At 43.7% G+C, this 16,425-nt stretch overlaps 4 protein-coding genes across 4 annotated transcripts; 1 reads left to right on the plus strand and 3 right to left on the minus strand.

Annotated features, from left to right (window-relative positions):
• Positions 1-1,759: 1,759 nt before the first annotated feature.
• AOL_s00215g598 (uncharacterized protein) lies at positions 1,760-5,252 on the minus strand (the record flags this gene model as incomplete). The annotated part of the gene is made up of 10 exons (XM_011129800.1): positions 1,760-1,862; positions 1,973-2,229; positions 2,429-2,585; positions 2,680-2,969; positions 3,104-3,239; positions 3,298-3,407; positions 3,545-3,646; positions 3,712-3,843; positions 3,906-4,898; positions 5,010-5,252. 10 exons carry the CDS (start codon positions 5,250-5,252, stop codon positions 1,760-1,762), a joined length of 2,523 nt encoding a protein of 840 aa, XP_011128102.1.
• A 1,285-nt stretch (positions 5,253-6,537) lies between these two features.
• AOL_s00215g599 (uncharacterized protein) lies at positions 6,538-9,998 on the plus strand (the record flags this gene model as incomplete). Its single annotated transcript, XM_011129801.1, has 14 exons — positions 6,538-6,631; positions 6,705-6,774; positions 6,900-7,323; positions 7,403-7,558; positions 7,611-7,841; positions 7,909-8,280; positions 8,351-8,426; positions 8,485-8,500; positions 8,562-8,642; positions 8,701-8,744; positions 8,811-8,890; positions 8,956-9,007; positions 9,069-9,119; positions 9,181-9,998. The coding sequence occupies 14 exons, from the start codon at positions 6,538-6,540 to the stop codon at positions 9,996-9,998; spliced, it is 2,565 nt and encodes an 854-aa protein (XP_011128103.1).
• Positions 9,999-11,159: 1,161 nt separating this feature from the next.
• Positions 11,160-12,175, minus strand: AOL_s00215g600 (uncharacterized protein; the record flags this gene model as incomplete). The annotated part of the gene is made up of 2 exons (XM_011129802.1): positions 11,160-11,911; positions 12,049-12,175. 2 exons carry the CDS (start codon positions 12,173-12,175, stop codon positions 11,160-11,162), a joined length of 879 nt encoding a protein of 292 aa, XP_011128104.1.
• Positions 12,176-14,494: 2,319 nt separating this feature from the next.
• On the minus strand, positions 14,495-16,254 carry AOL_s00215g601 (uncharacterized protein; the record flags this gene model as incomplete). Its single annotated transcript, XM_011129803.1, has 6 exons — positions 14,495-14,554; positions 14,646-14,797; positions 14,862-14,940; positions 15,028-15,226; positions 15,317-16,095; positions 16,228-16,254. 6 exons carry the CDS (start codon positions 16,252-16,254, stop codon positions 14,495-14,497), a joined length of 1,296 nt encoding a protein of 431 aa, XP_011128105.1.
• Positions 16,255-16,425: the final 171 nt, after the last annotated feature.

Here is a 16,425-nt window from a genome sequence, read left to right on the forward strand (position 1 = left end):
CCTGTTCAGAAAAAGGATATTTTTTCACTTGTTGAAGGAGAAAGTCCGATAGTCGAGTACCGCGAAGGCACAGCAAGCAACCAGCTCGGTCGATAACTTAAAACCAGAGCTTGGTTGGAGTTTGCCAAAGCTACCTCGAGCTAGCTAGACTAACTAACTAATTACCACCCATTGGGGACACTGCCGGCCAAGGTATCCACTTCATCAACCATTCCTTTTTTTTTTTTTTTTTTTTTTTTTTCCCGTTCTTTTCTAGCTTTCCAAGAAAAGCAACATGTCCACTTGTGTATATGTAGACCCAGTTATACTGCATGGTTAATAATAATAATGATACGCTTGATATTAATATAGAAACACACAAACTGTGTAAGTATAACCAAGGAAAAGAAAATATAACGTCTCTCTCTCAAATTGGTTCGAACATATCATACGTATTAGAAGATCTTAAAAAAAACGTGATATGGGGTCCTGCCCAAGTTAGCTAGCTAGCTATCAATCTATGGCCAGGTGGGTAGCTATAGTTAGTAGTTTATGACCACCCGGCTAGAAAATATGTCAAAATTGCAAACCGAGCCGCCTGGCCTGGAACGGAAGACAACGCACAGACATATATTAATAAGACCTTAGCTACGAGCTAACCATGGTATGGGGCGTCTACGTGGTTCTGAGGATAACAAAAAAGAAAGCAAACTTACGAAAAAAAACTTGGAAAATCGTGGCTAGGTCTCCTTTTTTTTTTTTTTTTGGAAAGGGTATATCCATGTATAATTCATTTACATTTTCAAAGAGGGGTGTGTGTGTGGTCTGGTGAGGGGTGGCTCATGGTGCTAAGATAGGTAATATATCAAGTTTCCTACTTAAGCTTCCTAATTAATATTTTTGAGATTATATTAAATTTGAAGAAAAAGGTAGGGTCGTTGGGGAGGGGGGGGAGCTGGAGAGGCTCGATGGAGGCTTTTTTGGAGGCTTTCAAGGCTGCTGCAGATATCTGCAAGGCCCTGAAAGGTGGTGTATAAAAAACAAAATCCCTTTTGAAAAAGTAAAATGAAAACTGAAAATTTCTTGTAAGATCTTGACATCGATATCTTTGACTAAAATCTAACAGCGGAAGGATTAGGCAAGCTGGGATATTGCTTGAAAGGCCCGCCCGCTGAAGCCTCCTTCTAGCCTCATAGATTCGAAATATTCTTGCAGTTGGGACCGGTCGACCGCCAAAAGCGGGAATTCATTAATCGCGAAAATGCAAGTTTTTTTTTCTTCTTCTTCTAGTTTGCCTTTTCTTTTCACATTAATCAATTAATGCATTTCAATCTAAATCGATTATGGGTCCGGAATACGTATGCATTCGATATTGAATTTATGCGAGATATTAATATTTGCGAAAACTTAACGTATCTTGAAAGACGACTTCAACCTCAACAGTTTCTAATCCAAAATCGACATTGGCTGTTTACCCCCTCCCTCTCTCTCGAAAAAAAGAAAAAGAAAAACGCCGAATTAAAGTTACATATCAACAAAGTGACAGAATTTCTCCGTAAAAGCCCGTAGCTGAGTCTAGAGGAGACGAGATGAGACAAGGGACCAGGAAAGAACGCTCGCAAATAATGCTCACAAAAAGTAATGCTTCAACTTCAAGAGATAAAATGTAATCATATGACTATCAGGAAAGCGATCTGAGCGTGAAACACAATGGTCGTGTGGACACGGTCCGTCCCAGAGGCGAATACTGGGATCATTGTTTTTACTCGGGCAAGCTAGTTTAGTTGCCTCTAAACCTCGAGAAACCACCGGATAGCAGGCCCCTTGGAGCTTCTTGAACTTCAGGGACGGGCATTTTTTGGTGTTCTTCCGCTAACCGTAACCTGTTATATTATCAATATATTAGCAATTTGCACCTGACTTTTGATCACGTTTTACTCTTTCGTCCGGAATAGTATTAGACACTCCATAGAGGGGTAAGACGGTGACATACTTCTCCATAAGAAGCGGCCCGTTCAACGGATCAACCTTGGTGTAGTGTTTCATTCTGACGCTAATGTCGTAAAACTCTTCCGGATTATCGCTCTTTAGCAGGTTGACTGTCTCACGCAGCTCTTCGAAAATCCTAGGCAGGTTGGACCCCTCGCTTTCCAAGGATTTGACAAACTCCTCGAGATAGGCTACGTCTTGGTCCATGTTTTTGACAGCGTTCTTATTGATCATCCGAACGTGTTCGGAGAGTGGCAGTTTCTAACAAGAGCGAGTGTGGTGCCCCAGTCGGGGCGGAGTCATTAGCATGGATAACGGCTTTTTTCGTTAAAAAGATATGCGGCTGGCGTGACTGCATCATGGGGAGGGTGATACAAAGTCATGCACGCCTCGAGGTATACGAAGGAAAGAGTCGGGCGTCGGATCAGAAGAGCGGAGGTGGTTGGGGATAATCACTCACAAGGATCTCGGAGGCGAGGTGGCTCAAGGCGTCAAAGTAGACGAATCCTTTGATATCATTGGGGAGCCCGAGGAGAGTGGTCTCCATGATATCTGTAAGGAACCTAGTCATGGCCAGTAGATATGGGCTAGCTGTTTCTTCTGCTGTATTTGGCATCCTGCAGTAGAAACATAACAAATCAGAAAAAAAGTTGACCAGACCGAATATGTGAAAGCGTTTATCAATTTCGCAGATGAGACAGGGAGACGTACCAGTCATACTCGGCGCCTTCAAGCAAATCATCCAGCTTGGAGTTCACCAACTCGAAAATCCTCTTCTCGGCCGTCTTTTTCTCGTTTCGGAACATTTCTAGTGCTTCGAGTTGGACTGGCCCAGCATGGGCTGACGCACTTACGTCCCTCAATAGGATTTGCAGTTCCGAGCAGGCAGTCTCAAAGTGTTCTAGATTGATCAAGATCTGGACAATCTGTCCGAGGTACTTGGACGTCAATCTTTCATGGAGCGACTTGCACACTTGTTCCATTAACATTTCATCAAGAGACTATCCAGTTGGCAAAAATAACGAGCCAATAGCGACTTTGTCAGCGTATTCCAGCCAATAGAAGGATACATGATGCGGGTCTATGAGTATTTGGGGTTTAGTATCGAGAAAATTTTCTAACTGGCTCAACTTACCACTCTGAGTGTCTCGTCGATCGTATGGGGATGGTGGAAATACTCCCGGGAAAAGAAATAGTACTTGTTCAGGAAACTGCGTAGGTCAATGCAGCACAATGGGTACATCTGAGAAAACGGGAGGACCGTGGGGTACCTTGGATCGACAAATCAGCTTTCAGCCAAGTTTGAGGGGCGGTGGGGCGTCCACTTACTGGATTTCTTCTGCGTCCTTGTCATCCTTGAACCAGCTCACGCTGATTACTTTTGCGTATTCCTCAGCATCGGTAATGGCCATAGGCATGTAATCGTCGCTTTGCACAATCTGCAATCCGAAACATCGTTAGTATCGATGTTACACAAGGCTAGAGCTCTCATTGGGCATCGAAAAGGTGTGACGGAGCTCAAGCCTGAGACGCTATGTTGTATTTCTCGAGACGGCCGTGTTGGGATGATTCGTACCTCGACAAAGTCCTTGGAGAATTGCTTCTTCAAGAGCTCCGAGTATCTCTCAAAGAGTTTCAACAAGAATGCATCAAGAATATCTACATTATAGCTCCAGGTCTAGCTAGAGTTAGCAATCTTCCGCTTCTGGATATCAACGTGACCAGACATCTCGAACAACTTACGTCCATTGTTTGAATGAATAATGAGAGAATTGCTTTAATTTTGAGAATAGTGTCGGAATTGTTGACTTCTTGCATCGCCGGTGTGATAATCTTAATAGTCTTTGAGCACATGGACGTCCAGAGCTCTTCCACCTATGTCAAATGACCCTAATTAGCATTAGGAAGCGGAAAAAGTGCAATCGAGAGCAACCTACGTCAGAAGCTGATCGGAAGTTTTGCGTCCGTCTCATCGTAGCTCGCTCAATGATAGCGAACCCCGCTATTTCTTCTAAAACTTGAGCGAGCCCCGAGATATCATCCTCCCTGAAGGAAACAGACACCGGGAGGAGAAGCTCCTTTTGCTGTCTTCGGACATCACTGTACTCTAAGCGGAAGTCGTCTCTAAGCTCTAATGCTTCATGAATATGGATGCATTCGTGGAGAGGAGTGAAGTCGATCATCACGTTCTCGTTATTCAGTACGTCGAATTCTTCTCTCTCATCCAGGACGAGCTCGACGGCCGAGTTCAATTTAAAGAGTTCGAAATACTGAGATTTCTCCGCTCTTTCTTTTTGGCGTTCTCGTCGGAGTTCTGTTTGATCAAAAGCTACCTGACCTAGGAGCTTTGAGGTTTCACGGATTTGGTATAGCCAGTGATTCAAGTCTGTCATGACAGCTTCCTTGATCATTGTTTTCATTGCTGGGACAGATGATTGAATGATCTTTGCGACTTCGAAGTGCATCACTTCCTTTAGATGAATATTGTGAAGTTCGTCAAGTGTGCGAAGAGCCGTGTAGTGCTTCTTTTCGCTGAGAAGTTCATGAACTCGGTTGGCTGCGGCGAGGACTTCCAGCGAGCTATGAAGAGCTTGCATCGCCTCGTCAATGTTCTGCCTAGTGCCCCTTGAATCTACCAAAGCCTTCTTTTTAGCTGCTAAACTTTCAGTAGACTTTTGAATCGTCTGGTTTAGCTTTAAAATCTCAGAGGTGTATTTCATAGACTCCTCTCGGACTTTCAAGACCTGCTCAACGGATTGAACGAAAGGTTGATGGTTTTCATTGCACATTTGCTCAATTTCTGCTTCCTTATCTTCAGCAAATCGTTCAAGTGCCATCATGAGGCCATCTTCTCGCTGCTGAACGCATGCATCTTTGATGGCTGGGATTAAAAGATCGAAATACTCGGTGTCGGTGGACGACAGCATGCACTAGACAAAAGGAGGATCCATGTTAGCTAAGACTGCTCCACCGGAGATTCAACCCCCAAAATCACCACCACCACCACCACCACCACTACCACAAGACGTGTCACCCCCTACCTGTCGAATCACCTGCACTAAGTGTGCATCCTCCAAAGGGTCGTCAAGAGATACCATATTGCCCTTGAGAGAGTATCTGAATATCGAGTAGCCTCTCGAACGGTTTTCGGTCGACTTGGGCGAAGGTGTCCTTGTTCGACGGATGGATCGAGCTCTAGGTCCACCATTCACGCCAGGGAACAGGGATAGTCTCCGCCGCTTGTCGACTTCTTGCTGGAAAGAGAAGTTGCTTAGATCCGGCATCTTGGCGGGTGGTGCTAAATACAACGTCAACGCAACACTTTTGGGTTGTTCACGATAGCTAGATTTTAAGCGTAAAATATACGGAATAACGAAAGACTGCAGGAAGTTGGAAGTTGGAAGTTAGGCTAGTTCTGGTGAGGTTGTGAATGTGTATATATAAGATAGTATCTGGGAAGTTTAATCGTTGATAGGCGGTTTACGTTCATCTTGAAATTAAACTTCTATTCTGAGGTAGTTTACAATAGAATCGGTCTATCATATATTTTTAGCCGCCTGTATGTTGCTCAATATACAAAATAACCACGTGGAGGTGCCGCCATGTACCAAAACAGTAGCCAGACCGATACATTAATACATCGGATTGCCATTGCTTAACAGCTTTGTATCCAAATAAAGCTCTAGTGATTGTAGCATATTTCAGATGTTGGACTAAATTAAAGACACCTACGGGGGAGCGTCGCGCAACCGTTCTACTCGGACAGTACGTAGGCAACCTAGAGCGGAACACCGCGCTACTAATGAAAGCTAAAAGCAGTCCCCGGCTCCGTAACACGGCCAAAAAAGGTTAAAATATCTCAGGTCGCGCGACCATGGCCAACCACATGTCAACACTTTCCCGTGTGGTATTCTGTATTCAGAACTTCGAGGAAGCCTTTGGTACTTTGGTGATGATTATCAGGCTTCGGGAGGTGGATGTATATTCTTGAATTGGCTTATGGAGAGGGGAGGGTTGGTACAACAACACTGGGGTTGAGCCCTAAGCTAATAGTCTCTTTTTCCCCAGTGGGATTGGGAGTAATGACGTCATATCATGGATATGTCTCCCTCAGAACCCCTAGAAGCGCCCTGTTTTTGGTATTTGGTTTTGTGTTTGCTGCTGAGATTTGCTCTATCAATACTATTAGCATAACTAGTACTAGTATTGTATGTGCTATCTTCGAATATACTCGCTAGATATAAGGTCCCGTAGGAGTCAAAATCTTTTGGGGGGTTGTTGTTGTCCCTCATTTGTGATTTTATTATTTATTGGAAGCACTATATTACAAAAAGGCCCCTTCTGCTGAACTTCTCTCTTCCCCTTGCACCTCACCTCTATTCTCCTCCTCATCCCATCCTTCTGCACCTTTGCTCGACTCAGTATCCTTCCTTCATCACCAAACACACTTCTCTTGCATAAGATCGCTCTCCTATTACTCTTTCCTTTTTCTGTTCTATAATTGCCCTCCTTTTCATGATCCAAGGCTTGTTAAACCCCTCCTTGACCTAGCATACAGTAAAACAAATCATGGCTTCAGCCAATCAACAACAACGACGCTCTCTGGATACCGATGGCATCGCTAACGCGACAGGGCCATCCTCTACTTACACACAAACGAACTGTAACTATCTTCCCCCTCGTTATCAGGAAATACAACCCAAGGCTTCGTACTAAAAAAACTTTCGTTCCTGTAGACCAGAACATTGATGTTCCTACCACCCTTGGGCAGGCTATTGGCAATACTTCTAATACAGCTCATCCATTGTAAGTATCGTTTGGCCACATTAATAAGCTTATTACTTATTCCATTCTCTTTTGCTATTTACTTTTTTGGTTTCCCTTTTCACTCTCCCATCATCAAGTACTGACAAGGTGGGTTGGTAAAATAGCCCCTTCTCTGGGGGTGAAAACATTTTCATTCCGACAACCTTTGGCGGACCCGGGGCTACTCAAATGGCTTCATCTTCTACCAACCCTAATTCTTTCCAAATTCCCGTTGCTGGACCTCCCGGACAATCTATTGGGTACGTCCCTGATTTCCAGATCCCAGACCCGGGAATGGAGATTACCACTCGCTCCCAAGGGCATTTTGGTGGAACTACCCCAGGCGGCGGGATGAACGATCTCGCTGTCGCTAGGTACCCATCACAGCAAGTGGCCAATGCCATCCGTGGTGGGGCCGAAGGTAGGATCATCGAATATTATTGCGTTCCTGAGGTAGATAGGGATGTTGGAATCGTTCCAACTCGACACTTGAAGTGCACTGGTGTTCCTAATGACACCTCTCCATCGAATCTTAAGTCTTTCTTTGAGGTAAGTTTATTAGAGATCCAACACCCTCCCCTCCGAGAAATCCATACTTTTCTCCCGTTGATACTAATCTTTCTCTTAGCAATTCGGAGATGTCTCGGGCCTGTTTGTTGAAAAGCTCTTGAGCAATGGCATCTTATATGTCTCGTTTTTCCACCTCCAGGCGTCCATTCACTGCTATAGGGACGTTCAGATGAAATGGCCTGCCATCTACTGTGCTCGAACCACACTTGAAAATGTAAGGTGCCAAAGTACAGTGAAGATAATATACAATTACTAACTCAAGTCAGGTGGTTAATAACTTCGCAGCACACCCACTCACAACAGAGGGTGAAGTTCAAGTTGACGTTCTCAACGGGCATTGTGATACACAAACTATTGTCGGAGCTCTAGGCGCCTTTGGAGACTTGCATACTGTGCAGACTTACCGCAACAATGATGTCAGCACTGTTTTTGCAGAATTTTATGACATCCGAAATGCAGCTGCCGCTATCAATAGTTTGAATGGTCAACAAGTTGATGTAAGTCGAAGCTTCGTGGTGCCTTTTTATCATCCGACTATTCCCAGCAGCTAATAGGAATTTATAGGGCCTCGAGATCCGTGTCAATTGGCCAGAAGTTGAGAGAATTGCCTGGACGAAGGCCTCTCAAATGATTGAGATCCACGAGGACCAGAATGTCTGTGTCGTCCACGCTGGCTCAACACAGTTGGTCAATGATGCTCGTAGACTCTATGGCATTCCCTTTTCCTCTGGACCTGGAACTGGCCAGGAACTCGCCCGTAGTCACTATTGTGGCTCCAATGCTCTTGTTCGAGGGCGTTCCGGTGCCATGGCGCTCTATGAACCAGAGAGCCCACGTTATGACCCTGGGATCAATCGAAACATCCTAGACCTTCATAATGTTCGAAATGGAATTGACCAACGAACAACTATCATGATTCGCAACATCCCCAACCACGTAAGAATTTTTTCCATTGCGAAACAGCCTAGTTCTTCTAATTCCGTCCCCTCTGACTTAATCTTTGTAGCTCCCTCAAAGCGTTATCAAGGCTTGGTTAGACGAGGTTTCATATCGCAGATATGACTTTTTATATCTTAGAATCGGTAAGGATTCCCTATAATTTGGCTTGTGGATATCTACTCACAGTTTTTGTTTTCATAGACTTTGCGAACCATTGGTAGGTTTCTATTCCATTCCTTAGTTCAAGTATATCCCTGTCTGACCCATCAACGTATAAGTAATGTTGGTTACTGCTTCGTCAATTACCTCACCCTTGCCGATATTGTTGACTTCGTTCAGCGACGAGTCGGTATGCGATGGTAAGCCGGCTAAACGATCCATAATTAAAGTTTGGAATAGCCTTCTGATAAAAAATAGGTCGCAATTCGGTTCCGATAAGATCGTCGAGGTTTCGTACGCCAGTAAGTTCTTTTCCTGCAATCATTTCCCAAGTAAACTTTTGCCAGGCTAACGGTATAAAAAAATAGACATTCAAGGCAAAGCTGCTCTAATTGAGAAGTTCCGTAATTCTAGCGTCATGGACCAGCCGTTCGAATTTCGTCCAAGGGTTTGTCTTTTCCGCCATCCTCTTCTTGACCCCTTTCAGAGCTTCTAATGATATATCACCAATAGGCTTTCCACACTGTGGGCGAACACTTCGGTCTGGATATGGAGTTTCCTCCACGTAAGCTACAGCCCTCCTATCAATTCTTTATGGAAAAACCATCACTAACGGACTACTTCAGCAAATAACCTCAACCGCAAGTTGCGTAGTGTTACAGCAGCCGAGCATTCCGGTAAGCTTAGCTAACTTCATCGGAGCAAGCTGTATTGAAAATGGAAACTGATACGTCGTAGGCTTGTACAATCCCCGTTACCGCAACGGGTCGGGCTACTATCACCCTAATCGCTTCGGAGGTGGATTTGGTTACCATCGTGGCCGTGCCTATGGTAATTTCGGTGGCCGTCACTTTGGTAATGGCCACAACAACGGTTACGGAATGATGAACAATGGTAATCGCGGGCAAACTAATCGTCTCGCAATCACGATGCCTGGATATGAGCCCACTATATACCGTACCCCAACTAGGATCCAAACCAATGTCCCTCAAGGCGCTGCTAATGGCTTCGTCGGAACTATTCCAATTAACGATGGTATGAGTACCTTTTCTCAACCCGGGCCCTCCCAAGGCCCCCGTCCTAGATCCTCCACATCTTTCAGAGCTCCAAACCCTACCCAACCAGCGACTCTTCATCCAGAAACACGCATTCGTCAGGAGAATGTTCCCCCTCGTCCTCGCAGCAACATTCGAACTCAAGGGGCCCAGGCTCAACATCAACCTGCTCGTGGTGGTAACGGAAATCACAACCAAACCACGAACGGCACTGACCCAGAATCATACGGCCCGCAGACCCCAACAATGACTGGTCGCTATGAGAACATCCAACGCGGTGGGCCTGGATTTAGTATCTACAGTTCCCCACTGTCCCCTGCTGGCTTGGTTAACGCCGGGTATGTTCCAACTAATCCCGCACCACCTGGATTCAGTGCTTCCACCTTCTCCGATGCTTTCGGTGAAAGATCTACTCCCCAGGACACTCGTGCCAGGAGCCCGACCGACTATAACACTATGGCACGCAACCTCGAAGCTATGAGACGTATCTGGGAGCAATAGATTCCGCAAGTTTTCGTTAGCGCCTTACTGCGGGTATCTATTCTGTTTTCTTCTCTCATTACAAAATTTGTTTTCTCCTAACTCAGTCCGACTATAAAAATAAGCCGAAGATGACACAACATTCAACGATGCTTCGTCACCTTTCGTCTACCTTTTATATTCTGGACCTACTGACTTTTTCCTTTCTCTTTTAATCACGGAATTGTTTTGCTTTTGTATTTCTGTGATGCACACAACTGATTTTTCAACTGCTGGTCTTTTTTCCTTTTCTTTTCTGACTTATTGTTATGCATACTCTGGAGTTTTTCCGCAGCGACTGGCGCCTTTACTGTTCAGAAATTTTCATGATTAAAAAATGCCTTGATACTTTGACCACGAAATCATAACATGGTTGGTCATCGTTGGGCTTATTTCATGAAAACTTCATACCCTTCCTGCTTGTTACTCCTGGATCATTATCACTACCCTCTCCACTTCTTCACAACCTACTTTTTACTCTCTTGTTTTTTTTGTTTTACAAAAGAACCCTCTAGAAAGAAAACGGTTCTTTTGCTTCTGACCCCTTTTACTTTTTTTAATATGCTTTTATCAAAATGTTTTTTTCCCCATACATCCTTCTACACTTTCTCACTAGTTTCGGCATCATCTTTGTTACTTCGTTCACGCTAGTCACGTCTTCAACGATTTTGACGAGTGGTGACGGGTATCAAATATGTGTGACTTAACTTCAAAGAGAATCACCACGAGAAAGCCAGAAAAGGATGGGTGATATGACAAAAGACGTGGAAGTTTTTATCCCACTTTGGTCTCTACCGATACCACAGATACTCTTTTGGTATTCAATTGAGCCTTTACAAAGGTTGGGAAACATCACAAACCAAAAAGGATACAAATTTGCCTTTGTCTTTACTCTTTATTCTTCCCTCCTTTTTTTCACTTTATAAATACATGTTTATTAATCAAACTACCTCTAGCATCGTTCTTTTAACATAACTTTGCTAGATGGGGAAAATAAGGGGGAGAAATGAAAATAGAAAACCTCGAAAACCTTGAACCGATACTCCAAAAAGTAAAAAAGAAAAAAAAATCTAAATCGTACGTTCTATATTGAACTACCTTATGTCTACATACACCAATCAACCAACCAAACCAATCGCCGCTCTAAGAATTAAAAATCCTAGTATACAACCTCTCATGCCTCCCCTGCCATAAATCCACCGTAGGAACCGACTGCCCCGCCTCCTCAACTCCAATCTTCCCACCTCTCTCCACCGCCTCCCTGACCAACCTCCCAACTTCCTCACTAGCCAAAATCTGCTGCGCAACATAGGGTCCGATCAACGATAACCTCACAGCAGCCGACAACAGTGCCTTGACATGATTAAACAAAAACACAAAAACCACTTGTTCCAACGCCTCCTTCGTATTCGGTAACCCGGAGAGACGGGTTATATACCCCCAGGAAGGACCGAAATGGTCTGGTCTGTAATGTATTGGAATTTTACTTTCGCCTTCATTATCATCATCATCACCATTACTCTCAGAGTTGACCTTTAAAAGAGATGAAGCGAAGGATTTATCCCAAACGCTGCAGAGGGCTCTTCCTTGAGAAATACTCGCTCGACGGGCGACTTCACATGTTGTTGTTGCGTCGAAAGTGTCATCCAGAGTTAATACCGACGAAGGAGATTTAAAAGCCGCTGTTATGAAAGGTATTGTGGTAGTTGAGATCGAAAGTAAAGAAAGGCGGAGGAAGCGGGTTAATTCGGTTCTGGGAGTTGGTTTTGGGGATACGGCTGGTCGAAGGTTACGGTGAGAAATATATGATTCCAAACCGGAGGAGAAAGCGAAGGAACCGATTGGAAGAGCGGAATCGGCGAGGAGGAGCCATAGGTGGAGAGGGGGTGATGGGGCTAGATGACCTCTTTTTGTGTAAGTTTCTCTGTTATAATTTTATTTTATTTTTATATAAAGCACGGATGAAAGGATGTAATATTGCGTTGAGAACGTTGGATTTTGGGGGACATATAATATTGGTATGTTTACGAACTTGAAGGTGGGATTTGTATTTGAAGCTGGGCTTTTGCAGCTGTAAGTTGGGATTGTAGAGAGGCGATTTGAGATTTAAGAGCCTCTAGGCTTTCTTCTGGGCTCCCTTGGATAGTGTTTTGCTCCATTGTCTGCAGTTCTGGAATATAATAGTTCTAGAGATCAGATTTCTATTTCGACTGGTCAAGATGTTTTTTCGGATGTACGTTTGCTAATTTGAGACGAATATAAGTAACAATTTAAGAGTCAGTTGAGAAGAGGCACTAATAATAGTACCTTACTTAAGTCTTTATATTTAAACCGCAGGTCTGAAGTTTAGCTTAGATGGAGATGTATATTAGATGCGAAACGCTGTAGATTAATAGATTTTGTGTTAAAGCTAGCTCGCTTGCTTTCAGCCTAGTTGAATACCTGAGCTTTGAATTCGAATTATAAATAAATAAATAAAATAGAATAAGATAGAATATACTACGATAGAATAGAGGAGAATGCAATAGAATTAAGTAGAGTAGAATAGAGCAGAGTAGATCGCGTCGATATAGTTCTCTAATCCGATACTTACCTACTTAAGTACTTAAATTTAAATTTACAAGGTTGATACTTAAACAGATCGACTGTTAATTGTTAATGTTAGCAGGTTTGATTGCCTCCGCTCTCCCCGTTTTTAATGCAATATATATATATTTTCTACATCTCGATATCTCAATAATCGGTATACCGTTAATATATTTTATGATCTTCTTCTCCACCAAGTACAATATTTGCCTACACCCTAAACAAGCGACTTTTCAGGTGACAGAGCTCACAGATATATCTATAAGGATTCTGTTTCAGAGGGTTTGAGCAGGTACTTCCCCCATCCTGTCATATTGTGTACGTGCACGTGAGATACTACGTCGTACTTTATCCACACAGATTTAAAGACTGACCCAGAGTCAATAATATAGTCCTTACCGCCGGGCGATACACCAGTATCGCTTGTCTCGTACCCAGCCCCACGCAAAAAAATCTCAGTATCGCTATTTGATAGAAAAACATCATCGGCACTTTATCTATATCGTCGAAACCCCTTCCCGGTGGCACCACAGCGCAAAAACTTCAAGCCAAAATCATGGCAGTAAAGAGAGAACAGCTATCCTCGAACAGCTCTCATATGCTAGTTCTCCTGAACATTGCCACCATTTTCTCTCCCGCTACTTTCATGATCTAAGCCTTATCATTCATCAACTTATACCTACCACTTAATGAGGGCTCTGGATTTGGTCAACAAGGAAGAGCGGAAACGAGTACGAGAGGAGCACCGCCCCCTCCTTCTGAGATATGATCCCGTCAAAGAATTAATATATGTTAAAATCGCGGCAAAGGATCCAGCTACCAAAATGCCCTCGTCTTCTGTTGATAAATGGAACTGCAGCCATTTAAAGAACGAGGAGTAAATCATCAAAAGGGAAACTGGATAACAATCCCAACCCAACAATAGCGGTGCCTCGGCGACAGTCCCTTGAAATAATTCCTATAGACACAGGCCCACGAATCCAATGTCTTCGAGGATTTCTTTTGAACATTTAACTCCTAAGAAAATCCCAATCGCTTGGAAAGCATCCGAGCTGTTCTTCAAGCACTCGAAACCGTAGGTGGAAATATTCCACCGGTATTACCACAATGGTCAACCATGGTCTCGTTTTTAGACGTCACAAAGGGAAGTGGCCGGTATTCTGGAATTCCCTTATAGTTTGAGGTATTTATTATTATATTTTATATGCTGGGAAACCTTTAAGCTTTTGACCATCTTTAAAGCTAACTCTCTGATTATACATGTAGGGAGGTTAGATCAACCTGTAAAATTTATCCCTACAAAGGCTGATTGATATCGCAAACTCAATTCAAGCAATATATAACCCCATAGATAGATTCTTTGTTCCCCGGAATTATATCCATATATACAAAAAAATGAAGAAGAAGAAGAAGAAGAAGAAGAAGAAGAAAAAGAAAAAAGAGCTGAGCCTCAAAATCAAAATGCAAAACAATGCAACCCTCGTCCGTGAAATATAGAAGAAGAAAGAAAGGAAACCGGAAAGAAACACAGATAGAGAAATCTATGAACACAGTCGTAAATACGGGTCTTCCAAGAAAATCCTGAACCAAAAATAAACGAGGAGCCCTGGATGTGATATCGGAACTGACATGCATGAAAATGGAAGATGACAATAAAAGAAAAACCCAAAGTGCTTGCAAATGTGGATAGTTAAGGCGATATATCAAGCTCCTAGACATAGTATTGCTGATGATGTGTTAATATTTTATCATGACAGACCGAATGATAGAAATGTAATCTCGGTATGAAAGACGTTAATGCCGGGATGATGGGTAGGAAAGTTATGTGCAAGGGGGTGTAATTAACAACCGGTGTTTGGATCCATTTGATGCAGTAAAAAAAAGGAAAGAAATTATAAGATTTCCTTCAGCTTTTCCTTTTGCTCGGACGTGAGGGAGGTGGGGAATTTGATCTACAACGGAAAAGTCACGTTAGCTATCCCCAGATCCCTCCCGCAAGGGTCACAGTTTTTCTATAAACTCGAATCGAAGACCAATACTTACGTTAACTTTAACAACAAGATTGCCACGATCTTTGGATTTCGCTTTTGGCATCCCGTGGTCCGGAAAGGTGGTGGACCAGTTAGGAGGTGTAGGTCCAGCATGTGAAACGGGAATCGAGAAACCCTCGATATTGACGACATGACTCGACCAACCTATCCAGTAGTTTCATGAGCCGTCGAACGTCTATTTTGATTTAAGGAGCGGTGAAAAACTCACCTGTCAATGCATCTTTTAGTGTAATGTCGATAGTCGTGATTAGGTCATCACCGTCGCGGGTAAACCTCTCATGGGGTTTCTATCATCGCCCAAAAAAAAAAGTTAGATCTCTTCCTTCTCTGCCCACTAAATCCATCACTTTCTTCGACAGATAGAAAATGCATACCTCCTCGAGAATGATGTGTAAATCCTGCATGCCGCCGTCTGAGACTTCGTCGCCAACTCCGGTAAACTTGAATTTAGATCCTGCTTTCATTCCTGCTCTAACCGCAATGTCGAGGATCTTTTCTTCGGTGATCATTTTTTGGTCTGCATCAAAAGCCTTTCTCTTGATAAGTAACTTTTTCTGAACACCCTTGAAAATTCTGTGAAAAATTTCTCGTTAGCTTTTAAAAATATAGGCTTCAAAACTACAGCCTGAAGGGAATACAACAGAGGGCAGATTCTTTTCATACTCTTCTAACGAAATTGGCAACTTCCTTTCCACAACAGACACATTTCCTTTCCCATTCGACTTTCCATGCTTCGAGTCCCGGTCTCGGTGGCTATCTCGGTGGCTATCCCTATAGCCGTCCCTTTCGATGCTCCTTCCGTTGACCGTATCACTGACATACCTATCCCTATCTCTATCTCTCTCCCGTTCTTCTTTCTCTCGATATCGTTCCCGCTCCCTCTCTCTCCTACTATCCCTCTCCTCCCTGTACCTCGATTTAATATACGGACTATTATTGCCCTCCGATAAATGTTCCCTCGGCATCGGACTCCCAGGAATACCATGCATCCCTGGGATAGCACCATACATCGGTGGGGCCCCACCATACGAATCATCGCCATATGACGCCATGAAAGTATTGAAGACTTTAAACTCGTCGAATGACGCATATCCACCAACTCCACCCCTCGAACTCGAGTATGTGTACGTCCTGCTGGGTGTTCCATGGGGCGGGGGCATTCCCCCAGAATATCCGTATCCATCAGTATTGTGTCGTCGGAATTTGGGTGTTCCGGAGGGTACTTGTTGGTGGTCTTTCGGCTTTGTGGGTTCTTCCGGCTTGCTTTCATCATTCGGAGGGGGGGCTCCGCCGCCACGGAGTATGAAATCTAGACCATATTGGTCATAGACTTTTCTTTTATCAGGTTCGGAAAGAATCTCATAGGCTTGGCCGAGGTCTATATCGAATGCCGGCACATGGAGGCGAAATTTGGTTAGTAGCAAGGTATCGTAACGGAGGGCCTGCGAATGTGTATTGTATATGACTCAAGACCGCCACTGCAAATAGCTATGACGGCAACCTCCCCCACCTGACCAAAAAGACCAAAAAAAAAAAAAAAAAAAAAGAGGATTCGCACATAGGGAAAATCGTACCTTTAAACTTCTCTGCAGCATTTTCATCGTCTTTATTCTTATCAGGGTGGAATTTCAAGGCGCCCTTTCTGAGATCGTCGCGAATGGATAGAAAAATCACCGGGTAACGTCAGCGCTCTCGTTGTTTCCATTTTTTGCTTGCTCATTTTTCAACTGTCTTTTAGGTTCTTTCTCTGCAAAGCTGTGAACTGGTGACTG

This window comes from Orbilia oligospora, assembly GCF_000225545.1.
Source record: "Orbilia oligospora ATCC 24927 unplaced genomic scaffold scaffold00215, whole genome shotgun sequence".
Classification (NCBI taxonomy): Eukaryota; Fungi; Ascomycota; class Orbiliomycetes; order Orbiliales; family Orbiliaceae; genus Orbilia; species Orbilia oligospora.